At 45.9% G+C, this 16,872-nt stretch overlaps 1 protein-coding gene across 4 annotated transcripts in view; it reads right to left on the bottom strand.

Moving 5' to 3' along the window:
• Nucleotides 1-16,872, bottom strand: part of USP43 (ubiquitin specific peptidase 43) — a 68,087-nt gene that overhangs the window by 20,814 nt on the left and 30,401 nt on the right. For 3 of the 4 annotated variants that reach the window (XM_066364868.1, XM_066364863.1, XM_066364867.1), the window contains 6 exons: nucleotides 16,017-16,109; nucleotides 14,035-14,170; nucleotides 9,824-9,959; nucleotides 8,199-8,334; nucleotides 4,074-4,188; nucleotides 1,052-1,155 (listed from right to left, as the gene is read on the bottom strand). In XM_066364868.1, the coding sequence (XP_066220965.1) occupies nucleotides 1,052-1,155; nucleotides 4,074-4,188; nucleotides 8,199-8,334; nucleotides 9,824-9,959; nucleotides 14,035-14,170; nucleotides 16,017-16,109 (720 nt within the window). The remainder of the gene's footprint in view (nucleotides 1-1,051; nucleotides 1,156-4,073; nucleotides 4,189-8,198; nucleotides 8,335-9,823; nucleotides 9,960-14,034; nucleotides 14,171-16,016; nucleotides 16,110-16,872) is intronic. The other variant, XM_066364864.1, reaches the window with a different exon arrangement.

The raw sequence follows: 16,872 nt of genomic DNA, 5'->3' as shown, positions 1-16,872 counted from the left end.
CCTCCACCTGCTCATCAGTCCAGAACCTCCCCAATGTCCTCTGGGTTTCTATGGCGGCTTCATTATCTCGTCATGACTGATGAAATCATTAGCCGCTGGACATAGACTCAACCTCCAGCCCCTCTCTCTCCCCACCCCAAGGTCAGGGGGCGGGACTGAAAGTTCCAGCTCTAATCACATGGTTGGTCCCCCTTCCCCCCCTCACCCGACAGCCCCCACGTTAGGTGCCTTCCAAAAGTCACCTCATGAACACAAAAACATGGGTGTGGTTGAAAGAAATTTATTCTGAATAATAACATCTTGTTGCTTTTATCATTTAGTGAATTCCAAGGGTTTTATGAGCTCTACACCAGAACTGGGAACCCCAAATATATTTATATATTTCTTATTATAAATCAAAATATCACAGTCAGCTTTGGTTGACCAAGTCAGGAAACAAGAGAACCTTAGGAGAACTCTGAGGGAAAATGAGCAGAACTGTCCCTGAGACACAGCGCTGCCCCCGTGGACCGCTGGGCAAGGCCGTCTCCTGCGGGCTGCTGTGGCGTGGGCCCGTGGCCCGTGGAGAGTCAGGAAGCCGCGCCACGGGAGACACGGCCACGCCGGTTGAATCCTCAGCCAGCGTCCACAGTCTCCTACTCTTTGGGGCCAGTGGTTCAGTGGTAGTGATCCCCCCTGCCCTAGAGGGGGAATTCCTGTCGAATTCAGTAGCATGACAAATGGAACGAATTTCACTTGTTCAGTCAGACCCGAATTCAAATTCAGGTTCCGCCCTTAACAGGCTGTGTGAATGTGAGCAAGTTCACTGGCCTCTGGGAACCTCGGTGTCTCCTCATCTTTGACGTGGCCGTCATAGCACCTCTCTGGAGATAAGGACTCCAAGGAGAGAATGCATATAAGGACCTAACACGGTGGCAGGCACTGGAGAGGTAAGTAACCTAACCGAGGGCGGCTAAGATTGTAATCAACTTTATTGACACGTCGCTTCGAAGGAAATCTAGTCAAATGAGGTCACATTCATTCTCTTACCCAATCTGGAACATCCGCTTACCTGTCAACGGCCCAGTGACAGAGGGGCCTGCTGTCCTGCGGGGATAAGTAGCTACAGGTCAGGGATTGCCCCACAACCCGGAGGGAGAACAGCGACCCTGGTTTCTGCCAAGACAAAAACAGAGAAGTGTGTTGTGTTGCCCGCTGACCTCAGCTAGACTCTTAAGTGCAAATGCATGACTCCAAAAATGTAATTTTCCTTTGTTTATAGTCTGTTTCAAATATTCCCTTAATAATTAGTATTCAAAACCTAGAAGTGTGAATACACTGTATCTTTTAACACAGAGATCTAACACTGTTTTAACAGGTTATATTTTCTAAAAGGATAAACATCCTGTTTTTAAATAACTCACATTTAATTGGAACAGAAGCTGGCAGTCATTGGAAAAATAAATCAATTATGTTCATGAATTATTAACAGGTGATTTAACTTTAAGAAGATTGTCAAAATGAGCCAATAACCTAAAAGCAAATTAGTATATATTTTACATACCAAATGCTAAGTAAACACTTCAAAAATAAGCCACATAAAGAAATACCAATTATGCCTGACCAGGCAGTGGCGCAGTGGATAGAGTGTCAGACTGGGATGCCGAGGACCCAGGTTCGAGACCCCGAGGTCACCAGTTTGAGCGCAGGCTCATCTGGTTTGAGCAAAGCTCACCAGCTTGGACCCAAGGTCACTGGCCCGAGTAAGGGGTCACTCGGTCTGCTGAAGGCCCATAGTCAAGGCACATGTGAGAAAGCAATCAATGAACAACTAAGGTGTCGCGGTAGAAAACTGATGATTGATACTTCTCATCTCTCTCTGTTCCTGTCTGTCTGTCCCTATCTACCCCTCTTTCTGACTCTGTCTCTGTCTGTTTAAAAAAAAAAAAAAGAAATGCCAACTAGGTTTTTATTCTAAGTTCCTAACGCATATTTCTGGTCACAGAAATACCATCCAACTTCTAAATAAAGACCCAAAACACTTTTTAACACAGAAATAAATGGGAGCTATATGAGCATTTAAAAGATGAATGAAAACAAGTAAGAGAATGATTTTTTGACCCACTTATTCCAGTCACCTGGGGTCTCAGGTGACCGGAGCCTCTCCTGTCACCTCAGGGCACAAAGCAGGACCCACCCCAGACAGGACGCCCCTCTGTCACAGGGCACGCTCACACCGCACTCACACCACCCACGCTCAGACCGGGACTATTTACACACCCAGGCACCTCACGTGCACATCGTTGGGAAGTGGGAGAAGCCACGCAGACATGTTGAATAATATTTTTATTTGAGGACCTGCTGTACTTCCTAAGAAGAATGCACTTAAATCTGGGGGCGGGGGAGGCTCTTTCTCCCAACGCTCCTAATTGAGCTCTGCCGTTCGGATGGCAACATGACACAATCAAGGCCTCAGTGCCAGCAAGCAGCTTGCCCTGCCTACACACAGGAAGGTTTAGAAACTCACCAAGATGTTTATCATTGTCTTGGCAACGATAAATCTCTGTCCAGCACATTGGTCATCTTTTTGTAAAAGACACTTTCCTGTCCTCTCCTCTTGGGTAGAGGAATTCATTTCAGAACCTCCAATATACGTCCACTATTAATTACCTCTTCAGCTCAGTGTTGTGAAATCTGAATGTATCCTTTTCACATGGAATAACATATTCTATACTAAAAATATTATGAGTCAAACGGCTGGGCCAGTCTGGGGACCTCACAACTACTTAGAATACATTCTTCCTACAGAAAAGCACATCCACCAGCACATTTTCCCAGTGGCTGCGGAGAAGCGCCCAGAGGCAAGCTGGGGGATACCTGTAGCAGAATTCAGGCACCACTGACTGCCTGATTGGCTTCCAAAGTCAGAATGCCCATAGCGGTGCAGAGTCAAAGCACACGCGTGTCCAGGCGGAGAATACGGCCAGCGAAGTTCAATGTTGACATGAAAGCGATTTCACCCACTTTCAAGAACCAGCAGCACAGGGTTTGGGCAGAGGCTACAGCTATTCATAGACGCGGTGACCTACTTAGAGAGAAGTCCTGTTTCTAATTTGGGCGCTGTGGCAGCTCTGCTGGGCAGAACAGAGGGAAACCTCCCTCAGAGATAACGATTGGTCTGAAGGCAGGGAAGGTCTTTTAACAAAGGGACATTTGGCGTAAATCCTAAATTAAACGTATGGTTTTCCCTGAGCTCGAAGGAACATAAATTATAAAGAATCACCACTGAAAAAAGTGTGGTCCATGTCTCCAAATGAAAAGTTCTTACTAAGAGGATGTATTGTTAGGGGAAAACAAAACCCCAGCGCTGTCCACCTGTCACTAAAAAATGTCAAGATCCCCATGCCCGGCAACCATCAGAACGGCTCACGATACCACCAGGCTAAGGGTGGTGGTTTTAGAAAATGGTGCTTTTATTTGAAAACTACCAAACTGAGAATAAATAAACGAGCAAAGGCAGAAAGGTGTTTTTTCTTGAGTTCCCCTTTCAGTTTTTCAAAACCTGGCCAAAATTATTTTAAGATCTAGGTCTTCATTGTTGAGCATAAACATCCATTTTAATTTTCTACAGACATCATCTCTGAAATCCCTTGACATTTTTTGATCCAGACATAAAAGTTACAATGCATTGCGATCCAAACATAAAAGTTACGAATTATTCCTATCCTCTGGGAAGAACGGTGGTAAGCTGTAAATGTGGGAAGTTGAGAAGAATAATGTAAACCTCGCTCTCTATTCCGACAGTGCTTTGTAAGATTTAACGAGGAAAAAAAGCTGTGGCCATGAAAGGTATTTTGTAAAGCCATAAAGGGTGAAACACTACAGACCCTAGATTGCTTATTCCCTTGCGCATGAATCAAAGTGGTTTTATACAACAATGTGAATACTTATTAATAACAAATTCTTGTCTCTCCTGAGCTATGACTAGCTTCCTGCCCCCGTTTCCACCCCCCTCACAATGCACACACACGCTCGCGCACGCACGCGCGCACACACACACACACACGCACACACACACACACACACTCTCTGACCTGCTGGCGTGGGGTCTCACTCTTCATGAAGTGGCGGACCTTACTGAGAATGCACTGCTCAAGCTGGACCCAGGAGATGGTTCTGTCTTCCCTTATCAGGAATGGTGGCCCAAATCTAGAAGTCCAAGGACATCAGGTTATTTCAGCAAAGGCAGAACCAGCAATACCCAACAGCTGGGAGCCTGTATCCCCCTCAAGGTTCCTCTCCACTGTGTAAGAGTTAACACCAAGCCCAACGCAAAACTGCCAGCCGGAGAACCACGCTGCCAACAGAGACACTGAGGCATAAACTGAGGCCAGGGATGCAAAGCCGAGCAGAGACACGGCAACGTAAAGCCATGGCTCCTAATGACCAGCTGGCTGGAAAGCCTCTTCCCCATAGATGAGAGAAGAGTCAGAGAACACCCACCGGAACCAGCGGAAATCAAGGCAGCGATAAACCCAGAGGGAACCAGCCCAGCTGGCACCTCTGGTTTCGTGCACCGGGAACATCGTCATCACGGGAATGTTTGCCACACAGCAGTGAGCTTCTAGTGCTGACAACGGCAGTGTGGGCTGTGGCAACTGTTTCTACCTCAGCCACTGGGGACTCTGGGCGAATCACTGCCCATTGATTTTCTTTTTTTTTTTTTTTCCCAAACTGATGACTTATGCAGAGGAGCAAAGATTTTTTATTTATTTTTTTTTTTTTTTTTTTTACAGAGACAGAGAGTGAGTCAGAGAGAGGGATAGACAGGAACGGAGAGAGATGAGAAGCATCAGTCATTAGTTTTTCATTGCGCGTTGCAACACCTTAGTTGTTCATTGATTGCCCTCTCACATGTGCCTTGACCGCGGGCCTTCAGCAGACTGAGCAACCCCTTGCTGGAGCCAGCGACCTCGTGAGCCTCGCTCAAACCAGATGAGCCCGCACTCAAGCTGGCGACCTCAGGGTCTCGAACCTGGGTCCTTCCACATCCCAGTCCGACGCTCTATCCATTGCGCCACCACCAGGTCAGGCACTGCCCATTGATTTTCCATGGACACACCACACGAGGTGGTGTGACAATCCGGTGTGTTAAGAATGTGAAACTGTCGCCTAAACTTTGCTGAAACAGCACGACCCTGAGGTGGCGTGTCCAGACAGGCAAGCGCACTGTGCCATCCACCGTTGTATGGACAGACCAGTTTATTGCCCTATCCTTTATTATTAGGCATTCGGGTAGCTCCCATTTTTTTATTCAAACAATGCTTGTTTGTTTATGACTGGAATTATATATGTTCTTATACATACACCTTCGGGTACACATGACTAATTGTTTCATTGACAAAAGGAAAGTTCCAGAAGCAGAAACACAAGACCAGAGGTATGTATGCCCCAGCTGCACTCCAGAAAAACCACACCCACACACCGAGGAGAAATGTGCCCCTTCCCGGACACTGGCCCAGAATGAACATCACCAGTTTTTAAAAGTTCTTTAAACAGTCTCAAAAGCTAAGAATAGCGTCTTGCTGTTGCACTCAGAATTTCATCTACCAGCACATGAAGCTCAATGTTCCCACTGAAGCTTGTACTTCTTCTGTGAACCAGTGCTAATCTCTGAGGCTCGTTTCACTGTAGGAGCATTTCTCTCACTAATTGAAGAGCTAGGCTTCATAGGATGAATATGAACCTTTATCTGCCACATGATGTAAGTATTTTTCCTCTTTGTGCTTTGCCTTTCAAATTTGCTTTTAGTTTAAAATGGTAAATGTATTTAAAAACATTATCCTGTTCCTGTATAGCCCCTGACTTTAAGTGCTAAAACAGCCCCCAACCAAAGACATAAATATGCCCCTAAGTTATCTTCAAATTATTTTATGGATCCCTTTACTACAACTAGCTCTTTAATCAATCTAGAATTTCTACATGTGAATTTATAGTGGGAGTAAAAAATCGATTATATAAAATACACATATATATTTTTTTGTTTGTTTGTTTGTTTGTATTTTTCTGAAGTTGGAAACGGGGAGGCAGTCAGACAGACTCCCGCATGCGCCCGACTGGGATCCACCCGGCATGCCCACCAGGGGGCAATGCTCTGCCCACCTGGGGCATTGCTCTGCCGCAACCAGAGCCATTCTAGCACCTGAGGCAGAGGCCACAGAGCCATCCTCAGCGCCCAGGCCAACTTTGCTCCAATGGAGCCTCGGCTGTGGGAGAGGAAGAGAGAGACAGAGAGGAAGGAGAGAGGGAGGGGTGGAGAAGCAGATGGGTGCTTCTCCTGTGTGCCCTGGCCGGGAATTGAACCCAGGGCTTCTGCATGCCAGGCCGATGTTCTACCACTGAGCCAACCAGCCAAGGCCTAAAATATTTTTTTTTAATTTTTTTATTCATTTTTAGAGAGGAGAGAGAAAGGGAGAGAGAGAGACAGAGAGGGAGAAAGAGAGGAGAGAGAGACAGAGAGAGAAGGGGGGAGGAGCTGGAAGCATCAACTCTCATATGTGCCTTGACCAGGCAAGCTCAGGGTTTTGAACCAGCAACCTCAGCATTTCCAGGTTGATGCTTTATCCATTGCACCACCACAGGTCAGGCAAGGCCTAAAATATTTTTAAAAATCAGTGAGCCCAGCCTTATATATTGAATAATTTGTTCACTATCTAGTCATATGAAATATACCATTTTTATCATATAATATTTGAATGTACTTTGGCCTGTTCTGTTCCATTGGCTCAAATGTCTGTTCTTCTACCTATATCACAATATTTTAAGATTTAAAACTTCATTCTGTTTTCATAGAGGAATCCCTCTTCTCCCTTTTTCCCTCCCCTATATTTTCCAGCCATTCTTTTTTTATTTTTATTTATTTATTTTACAGAGACAGAGAGTGAGTCAGAGAGAGGGATAGACAGGGACAGACAGACAGGAACGCAGAGAGATGAGAAGCATCAATCATTAGTTTTTCATTGCGCTTTGCAACATCTTAGTTGTTTATTGATTGCTTTCTCATATGTGCCTTGACCGCGGGCCTTCAGCAGACCGAGTAACCCCTTGCTGGAGCCAGCGACCTTGGGTTCAAGCTGGTGGGCTTTTGCTCAAACCAGATGAGCCCACGCTCAAGCTGGCGACCTCGGGATCTCGAACCTGGGTCTTCTGCATCCCAGTCCGATGCTCTATCCACTGCGCCACCGCCTGGTCAGGCTTTCCAGCCATTCTTACATGCTTATTATTCTAGATAAATTTTACATTTTACCAATCTATAAATTTTTATTGGAGTTACATCTTTTAAACACATTTCATTTGGACGAGACAAGAAAACTCCCTGATTCTGTATATTAGTTATGAAACCAGTAACTTTCCTGAACTCTTTCGTGAGCTTTAATCCCTTTCAAGTTCTTAGTTCTCTGGACAGGCAACAATATACTATCATCTGCAAACAGTGGTAATTCTCTCCTCTTTTCTTCTACCAGTTTCTTTTTCCTTGTCCCACCGTACAGCCCAGGCCTTAGGACAGGGGTCCCCAAACTTTTTACACAGGGGGCCAGTTCACTGTCCCTCAGACCGTTGGAGGGCTGGACTATAAAAAAAAAAACTATAAACAAATCCCTATGCACATTGCACATATTTTAAAGTAAAATAACAAAATGGGAACAAATACAATATTTAAAATAAAGAACAAGTAAATTTAAATCAACAAACTGACCAGTATTTCAATGGGAACTATGGGCCTGCTTTTGGCTAATGAGATGGTCAATGTGCTCCTCTCACTGATCACCAATGAAAGAGGTGCCCCTTCTGGAAGTGCGGCAGGGGCCGGATAAATGGCCTCAGGGGGCTGCATGTGGCCCGCGGGCCGTAGTTTGGGGACCCCTGCCTTAGGACATAGTACAAAATAATAGTGGTGAGAGTAATAATTATTGCTCCTGAAATTAATAAAAAAGCTTTCAATGTTCTATTGTCAAGGACAATGTCTGTCATCTGCTTAAGGTAGTTAATCCTAATCTTTTGATCAGAAAGTACCCTATTCCCTAGTCCTAGTTGGTTAACCTTGAGTGTGGGTGTTTAATTTTATCAAATGAGAATTATTCTAGACAGAATTCCAAATATTTATACATATCTACACATCCCGGACACCACATAAAACAGAGAGGTAAAATTAAACCTACCTGCTAGCCAGCTGCCCTGACCCCACCAAGTTACAGAAGAGGATTAGCACCTTGTTCTCACTATGGGCAGGCAGGGAGAACCGCTGACCCTCACGGGCTGCCAAGCAAGGGGAGACGGACAGACCAGGTGGATGAGCTGAAGAGAGAGAACTTCATTTGTATTCTTTTTTTTTTAAAATATTTATTTTTATTTTATTTATTCATTTTTAGAAAGGAGAGAGAGAGAGAAAAACAGAGAGAGAGAAGGGGGAGGAGCAGGAAGCATCAACTCCCATATGTGCCTGACCAGGCAAGCCCAGGGTTTCGAACCGGCGACCTCAGCATTTCCAGGTCGACGCTTTATCCACTGCGCCACCACAGGTCAGGCCATTTGTATTCTTAAAGGAGCCACTTCGCTGGGTCACAGCCCTGGCTCCTCTAGTCCCTCTTTCTCTTTGAGCATCTGTGAACCACCGTTGGAGACACCAGAGAGCTCCAGGGGAAGAAAGATCAAGTTCATGGCACCCGTGCCATCTGGCACCTGGCACACGCAGGCCGTTAAATAGTAGGACATGTATGTTGTGTTCAGTCAATAATTGTAAAATAAGGGCAGGGATTTCAATGAACACTTTTCAAAACCAATCTGAGAAGTGCTCTAGAATTATCTGGAATGTTTGTACACCTGATCAGCTTACCCACTGTCTCAGAAAGCCAACATAGGCACAAAGAGAAGGTAAGAGTCTTTTTACCCTTGAGGAAGGAGAGGAATTGGACTTTCCTCAACAGCCAATCAGTTCTGCAAACTTGACTTTTTTAAGGCACAGATGTGTCACCTGTGATTAAATTGGAAGTGAGGGCTTGGTTCACTGAGTTACCACACAATCAAGGCCAGTCAATGTCTGCTCCAGTTTCCTTGCCTGAGTCTCCCTGTTGACCCAGAGCAACCACAGACACCCCGTCCCCGAGTCTGCCACCTGGGCTGGCTGAGGACACGGGGCTTGGGCACCAGATTCACCTGGGATACATGGGAACACGGGACAGGGTCCTCTAAAGATGGGCCTTCTTGACTGGCTAATTGGGCCAAAACATATACTGACCTGCAACAAAAGACTGTCGTGAATTGGCCATCTTAGCCGATCTAAAGTTTAGAAATAGCAAGCATTGGGGAGTGGGACTCTTAACAAAGCATCATTTAATAACTTCTTTGTCCATCAACTGCTTCAGTTTTTAAAAAGGAAAATTACATTAAGCACAGACCTTGAATCTTTGTCTGAAAACAAAGATGACTCCAGCACCCACTCTGATCAGTATTAAGTATGGTCTCAGGACCAGCAGAATCAGCACCACCTGGGAATCTGGCACACTTGCAAATTCTCAGGCCCTGCTCCTGGCCTACAAATCAGAAACTTTGTGGGTAGGGCTCAGAAATCTGCTTGAACAAGCCTTCCAGGTAACTCTCATACTCACTAAGGTCCTGAAAACCCCTGCATTTGTTGAATATTTTTAAATAATCAATCATCTGTACAACGAATATCAGAGAGAATAAGTTTGATAGTTCCAAGTATTAAAATTAAATGTCTTATGCCTTAGTACCCATCGAATGTTCTCTCAAACCCGTAACTCATACTATTCAAGCCCCACTGTACCTGAGAGCATCTCCTGGCCAGGTGCTGGAGGGGCTTGAAAGGCATACACGTTATCTCCCTCTGCAATAGTGTTCAGGTCCTCTTCATCAAAGAAAGACCGCTGGAGTCCGCTGGGGTACAGTTCAACCAAGATCACCTGGAATGAGAAGGATCATTTTCCACCTTGATTTCTCAAAGGGAACTTCACAAATGATAAATCTAAAAGTGAAAGGATTAAGAAGTACAAACTGCCAGTCTCAGAACAGTCACAGAGATGTAAAGTACAGCATAGGGAATATAGTCAATAATAATGTAATAATTATACATGGTGTCCGGTGGGTACTAGACATATGGAGGATCACCTCCTAAGTTCTATAAATGTCTAAACACTACGCTATACAGCTGAAACTAATATAATATTAAATGCCAACTGTAGTTAAAAACTTTAAAAAATATTTTAAATAATAAAAGTGACTGATAGCCTTAACTTCTTTTTACCCTTTCCTCCCTTCAAGCTACTGAGAAATACAACATATTTTTAGTACTAAAACACAGTAGGTATAACAATTAGATTGACAACAGACATTTCAACTGCAACAATAAAATATCAAATTGCCCTAGGGAATGCTGGGGGAAAGAAAATTGAAAATCTAAAGTTTAATACCCAGCTAAAGTATCAGGCAAGATGAGCATAAAGTTAAGTCTTCTTCAGATAAACAAAAAGTGAGAGTGTTGACCACTGACAGATCTTCACTGAAAGAACTTCTAAAGAGTATCACCTACAGTTGTCACATTATGACATATATGAAAAATACTTTTATGGAACACTGAGGTAAGCAGAAGAAGCTGGTTTTATAGCAAAAAAGAAGGATCACTGCCTTGAGGGTCCTGGCTGCAACAGGCTCAATTCTGTCACCTCAAGGGCTGAAGGAATTAACACTTCAACACACATAAACCGTTCAAGGCACAGTGGCTAAAAATGTCCCTGTAAAAAATATATTTCAGGGTTGAAAAAAAAAATCAAGTCCAGAAGGCAAACTTGAGTTTAAAGGAGAAATGATGAACAACAAAAAAAAGGTAAACATTGGTAAATGTAAATATGCATTGACTATATACCCATAATAACTACTGGTATACTACTGCCTGGCCTGTGGTGGCGCAGTGGATGGAGCACCAACTTGGAACGCTGGTGCTGCAACCAACCTCAAAACCCTGAGCTTGCCCAGTCAAGGCACATACAACAAGAAACCAATGAACAAAGAAGATGGGGCACATATACACCATGGTATACTATTCAGCTAGAAGAAATGATGACATCAGATCACTTACAGCAGAATGGTGGAATCTTGATAACATTATGCAGAATGAAATAAGTGAATCAGAAAAAAACAAGAACTGCAGGATTCCATACATTGGTGGGACATAAAAACGAGACTAAGAGACATGGACAGGCGTGGGGTGGTTACGGGGGGTGGGGGGAGGGGAGCAGGGAGAGGGGGAGGGGTACAAAGAAAACTGGATAGAGGGTGACAGAGGACGTTCTCTCTTTGGGTGATGGGTATGCAACAGAACTAAATGACAAGATAACCTGGAAATGTTTTCTTTGAATATATGTACCCTGATTTATTGATGTCACCCCATTAAAATAAAAATTTATTTATAAAAAAAAAAGAAACCAATGAACAGCGAGAGTGAAGCAACTACTTCTCATCCCCCACCCTCCTCTCTCTGTAAAATCAATAAATAAAATCTTTAAAAAATAAATAAGTGTATAACTATACTACTTCTACAATCAGAGAGAACAAGGAGGAGAAATTATCCATCTACAATAATATCTAAATCAAAAAAGTATGAAGGAAATTAAAGCGTGCCAAGATCCTTGTGCTGTTTGGGAAAAGTAACATAAGTCTTTGTTAATCATACATATTGACATCGTAATGATAACCCGTAAGAACACAGAAATATAATGTATATGTCCCAAGCCTAAAGAGATAAAATGAAGAGAAATTGTACAATCTAAAAAAAAAAAGCAGTACAGAAGAAACAAGGACAATGCAAGTAAAATAAGTCCAAATATGTCCATGATCCTATATAATATAAAAGGGAATCAAGTGGCTAATTAAAACTAAAAGAGATTTTTAAGTTTCAATCAAAGTGCCCACTTCTGCACTTAGGAATCCCAAGTGATATGTATCTCTCTGAACAAACGCTTCACATCTCTCAAATTCCTGACATTCCTTTGACTTTCTTAATTATTCAAACTCTACCTCTCAGACTTTTAATCTTTTATTACTGACACTTTCCCCACCCCACCTCCCAAGACTCGTATCTACTGTCCTAGGCTCTCTCTCATTCTCTCAATAGATCCCCATAGAGTGCCCTGGTGGTGGTGCAGTGGATAGGGCATCAACCCAGAGCACTGAGGTCGGAGGTTATTGGTTCAATCACCAGGGTCGCCAGTTCCAGCCCTGGTGAGGGCTCAACCCTGAGGGCACCAGCTCAACCCGAAGGTTGCCAGTTCGAGCTGTGGTTAGGGCCCACATGAGAAGCAATCAATGTCATAACTAAGGGGAACAAGTGGATACTTCTCTCTTCCTCCCTTCTTTGCTCTCCATAATAAAAATAAGTACCCATAGAGCACTGCGAGGTTTCCAAGTAAGATACACACATTTTTACCCACTTGAGATCCTAATAAAAATGGCTGTCGAGGCCCTGGCCGGTTGGCTCAGTGGTAGAGCGTCGGTCTGGCGTGCAAGGGGTCCCGGGTTTGATTGCCGGCCAGGGCACACAGGAGAAGCGCCCATCTGCTTCTCCACCCCTCCCCCTCTCCTTCCTCTCTGTCTCTCTCTTCCTCTTCCGCAGCGAGGCTCCATTGGAGCAAAGATGGCCCGGGCGCTGGGGATGGCTCCTTGGCCTCTGCCCCAGGCGCTAGAGTGGCTCTGGTCGCAACAGAGCGACGCCCCGGAGGGGCAGAGCATTGACCCCTGGTAGGCAGAGCGTCGCCCCCTGGTGGGCGTGCCAGGTGGATCCCGGTCGGGCGCATGCAGGAGTCTGTCTGACTGTCTCTCCCCGTTTCCAGCTTCGGAAAAATACAAAAAAAAAAAAAAAAAAAAAAAATGGCTGTCGAAGTCAGAGGGATTGAGTGGGTGGGGACAGAGAGAAACTCACTGGGCGATGGAAAGACTCGGTAATCATGGAGGCTTACGTGGATGGATAGGCATGAAAAAAATTCAACAAATTTTGGTGTACATTGTATTGTATGTTATTCCTTAACAAAAAAGTTAAAATATTTTTTAATTAAAAAAAATCCCATGAGATCATCAGGGAAGTATAAAATTTCTATTTTACAGTTAAAGAAACAGAGGATCAATTACTTGGTCTAAGGTCAGAAAACTAGAAGGTGACTGAATCACAATTAAAACCCCATTTTGACCCCTTCCTTTCATGCCCCATTGATTTTCACCACCACCCCCTCTACCCTGTCCTTTCATGGAGGGAGGGGAGCCTCTGTTATGGGTTCTGTCCTCCAAAGTCACAAAGAATCCAATCTCTTTACCAAGACTCCTTTAAATAAAAGATGAAATAAAATAAAACAGGATTTAAAAAAAATAAAGTAGAGCATAGCCAATCCTTCTCCCCCCCCCCCAAATCTCCCCTCGCACATTACACATCCTCAGTTTCCTCCGCAGTCCTCATATTTCCCCTGTGGCCCCCTCGGCATTCTGGCTTACGTCCTTGAGAATGACAATATAGATGGTGGCTGAGGCTGTGAAATCAAACGGTCTGTGTTCAAATCCTGCCTCGGTCACGTACCGGCTGCTTGACCCTGGAGAAGTCACCCAACCTCTCAATGCCTCTTCTTTGCTCACACGTAGGATGGCTGTGAGAATTAAATTGGTTATGAAGAGAAAGTTCACAGAGCAGTACCCAGCACTTACTATATACTACCGAGGGATGGTTAGTGTTGAAATTACTGTCATTGCAATCATCTTCACCTTCTTGGAAGACAAAAGTAAAAAGTAGTGTCTTTTTCTGGTTATTCTGTGCAAATTCCCAGCAAGGTCAAGGCCTAGTCATCACAGAATCCAGGGACTCCTAACCAAACAGAAACTCATGGATCACGCTGGAGTCACCCGGGAACTGGAAATCAGCCTAAACAACTGAGACAGCTGCCGTGGTTTTGGGTAGCATCTGGCCCTCCAGTGACCAGGCCCCATGCCATTCCATCATACCTCATCCACAGGGACGCCGCCTTCCTCTGCCACCATCTTCCTCAGCGCTGCCACCGTGCTGAGGATTGGCACGGCCAGGCCAACCCGCAGGAACTGCTGGCTCTTGGAGAGGAAGACCAAGGTGACGCTCAAGAATCTGAAAAATAGGGAAGACTCCACATCCTTAAAGGGCTGACATGGACTGTCACCAACACCACTGACACCAGGTCAAGTTCAGGACTTTGGCTTAGCTCTGCTTTCAGGCTGGGTCACTGCATTTCCGGTACACTGTCACCAGGGGACTCTGGCGCACCAGCTCTTTGAAGGTATCAGCTGAGTGCTTCCCCCGCAAGTTAAAAATAAACAGTATCTGGCCCTGGCCGTTTGGCTCAGTGGTAGTGCATCAGCCTGGCGTGCAGAAATCCCGGGTTCGATTCCCGGCCAGGGCACACAGGAGAAGCGCCCATCTGCTTCTCCACCCCTCCCCCTCTCCTTCCTCTCTATCTCTCTCTTCCCCTCCCGCAGCCGAGGCTCCATTGGAGCAAAGATGGCCTGGGCGCTGGGGATGGCTCCTTGGCCTCTGGCCCAGGCGCTAGAGTGGCTCTGGTCACAACAGAGTGATGCCCCGGAGGGGCAGAGCCTCGCCCCCTGGTGGGCGTGCTGGGTGGATCCCGGTCGGGCGCATGCGGGAGTCTGTTTGACTGTCTCTCCCTGTTTCCAGCTTCAGAAAAATACAAAAAAAAAAAAAAAAATACAAAAAAAATAAATAAACAGTATCTGACCAATAATCACAATATAGACCTAGGGTCTCAAGGTTCTGTTTTCGAAACAGATCATTTTAACCAAAAACAGACTCTGAAGTTCGTTTGAGAAGTAAAGCAATCCGACTTCAGTACGACTCAGCACTGCCGACGAGGCCCTCCTTCCCTTATCGAATGTCTCCCTTGCAATGAGATAGGGCTCTTCGCTGGTGCCGCCCCCCCCCCCCCAGCACACCAGACCTCACCCCTCCAGCTCCTGAGTCTCCTGTTCTATATGCACAGCTAGTTAGTAGAGCTGGGGTTCGAACCCAGGCAGTCTGCACCCAGAGCCAGTGGTCCTAACCAATGTGCTATGCCACGCCAAGCCAGCAAGCTGAACTCCCACCTATCAGAAGACATCATCCGATGGGGTCACGGGTGATAGGACACGCCAGCATTGTATCTGTGGCATGGACTAGCCGCAGCACAGGAATTCAGAGCAGAAAGGGTGATTATGTTGCTTTGCGAGGCTGTCCTGCCTTCAGCGGCATCCTAAAGATGGCGTAGGTCAACAGATAGAGGGCAAGAGAGGTGGTATTTACAGAGGGGGGGGGACACAAGGAAGACATGCCACCATCTCGGTGCCAGTGAAGGCGCCCCGTCCAGGAGCTCATTCCACTTCTGTGACACTGACACTGGCCAGTGGCCGGATGGTCACTGTGAAGACCCGGGCCCTGGGAAGCCTGCTCTGTTTGCTTCTGACACTTATAACGCTGGGTGCCACCAGGGCTGCTACCCAATCCCAGCTCCCCCCTCCTTTTATTTCTCATCTCTTCCCATAGTCCTTTTCCTTTTTCTTTGCTCCTTACATACACCTTCTCCTACAGCGTCACGAAAAGAACAAGGAATTGGAAATGAAGCACGGGAAAGCTGGTCGCGCCAGGTTTTCTCCGGGGTGCCGGTCTGACCGAGCGGTACCCACCGGCCCAGGACCGCTTCTGAATGGGTCAAAGAGACGAGCCCGGTGCTGATAAACAAAAGCACTGTTTATCATTCCTGCTGCATCAGAAACAAGGGGCACAGTCACCTTTCACTTCAATTGTCACATTCAGTAACTGAATGTCAAGCCGCGGTAAGGCGAGTTTCCAGACAAACACAGACTGAGAAGCAAAAGAGAGACGATGGCCAACGCAAGGCCAGAGGGTCCCCAGGAAGAAGGAAGGATGTCAAGGTCCCCGGGGAACGGGCACGCCGCTCACCTACCGCGTCTGGCGCAAGGGGATGGGCAGGGACACGCACAGGAAGGGATCGAAGGTGTTGCTCTGTTTCAGGCAGTGGGGGCACGTCAAGGAAGATCTGCGGAAACAAACGATGGAGGTTAAAGTTCAGTCACCCTTCGACAGCTGAGTGGTTGCTCAAAAAGTCAAATCTAGGATCACCACTGCAATTCTACTCCTGGGGGAACAATACCCAAAAGCAAGGGTCCCCAAACTTTTTACACAGGGGGCCAGTTCACTGTCCCTCAGACCATTGGAGGGCCATACTATAAAAAAACTATGAACAAATCCCTATGCACACTGCACATATCTTATTTTAAAGTAAAAAAACAAAACGGGAACAAATACAATATTTAAAATAAAGAACAAGTAAATTTAAATCAACAAACTGACCAGTATTTCAATGGGAACTATGGGCCTGCTTTTGGCTAATGAGAAGGTCAATGTCCGGTTCCATATTTGTCACTGCTAGCCGTAACAAGTGATATGATGCGCTTTCGGAGCCATGATACCTGCGACCTGCTTCACTGGAAGTAGTACTGTACGTGAGCGGCGCCGGACTTTGCGGCACCGCCACATACAGTACTCCAGGAGCACAGGGTGCATCCTCTCACTGACCACCAATGAAAGAGGTGCCCCCCTGGCCGGTTGGCTCAGCGGTAGAGCGTCGGCCTAGCGTGCGGAGGACCCGGGTTCGATTCCCGGCCAGGGCACACAGGAGAAGCACCCATTTGCTTCTCCACCCCTCCGCCGCACTTTCCTCTCTGTCTCTCTCTTCCCCTCCCGCAGCCAAGGCTCCATTGGAGCAAAGATGGCCCGGGCGCTGGGGATGGCTCCTTGGC

Source organism: Saccopteryx leptura, chromosome 2 (assembly GCF_036850995.1).
Source record: "Saccopteryx leptura isolate mSacLep1 chromosome 2, mSacLep1_pri_phased_curated, whole genome shotgun sequence".
NCBI classification, from domain to species: domain Eukaryota; kingdom Metazoa; phylum Chordata; class Mammalia; order Chiroptera; family Emballonuridae; genus Saccopteryx; species Saccopteryx leptura.
This window is presented reverse-complemented; position numbering and strand designations above follow the sequence as displayed.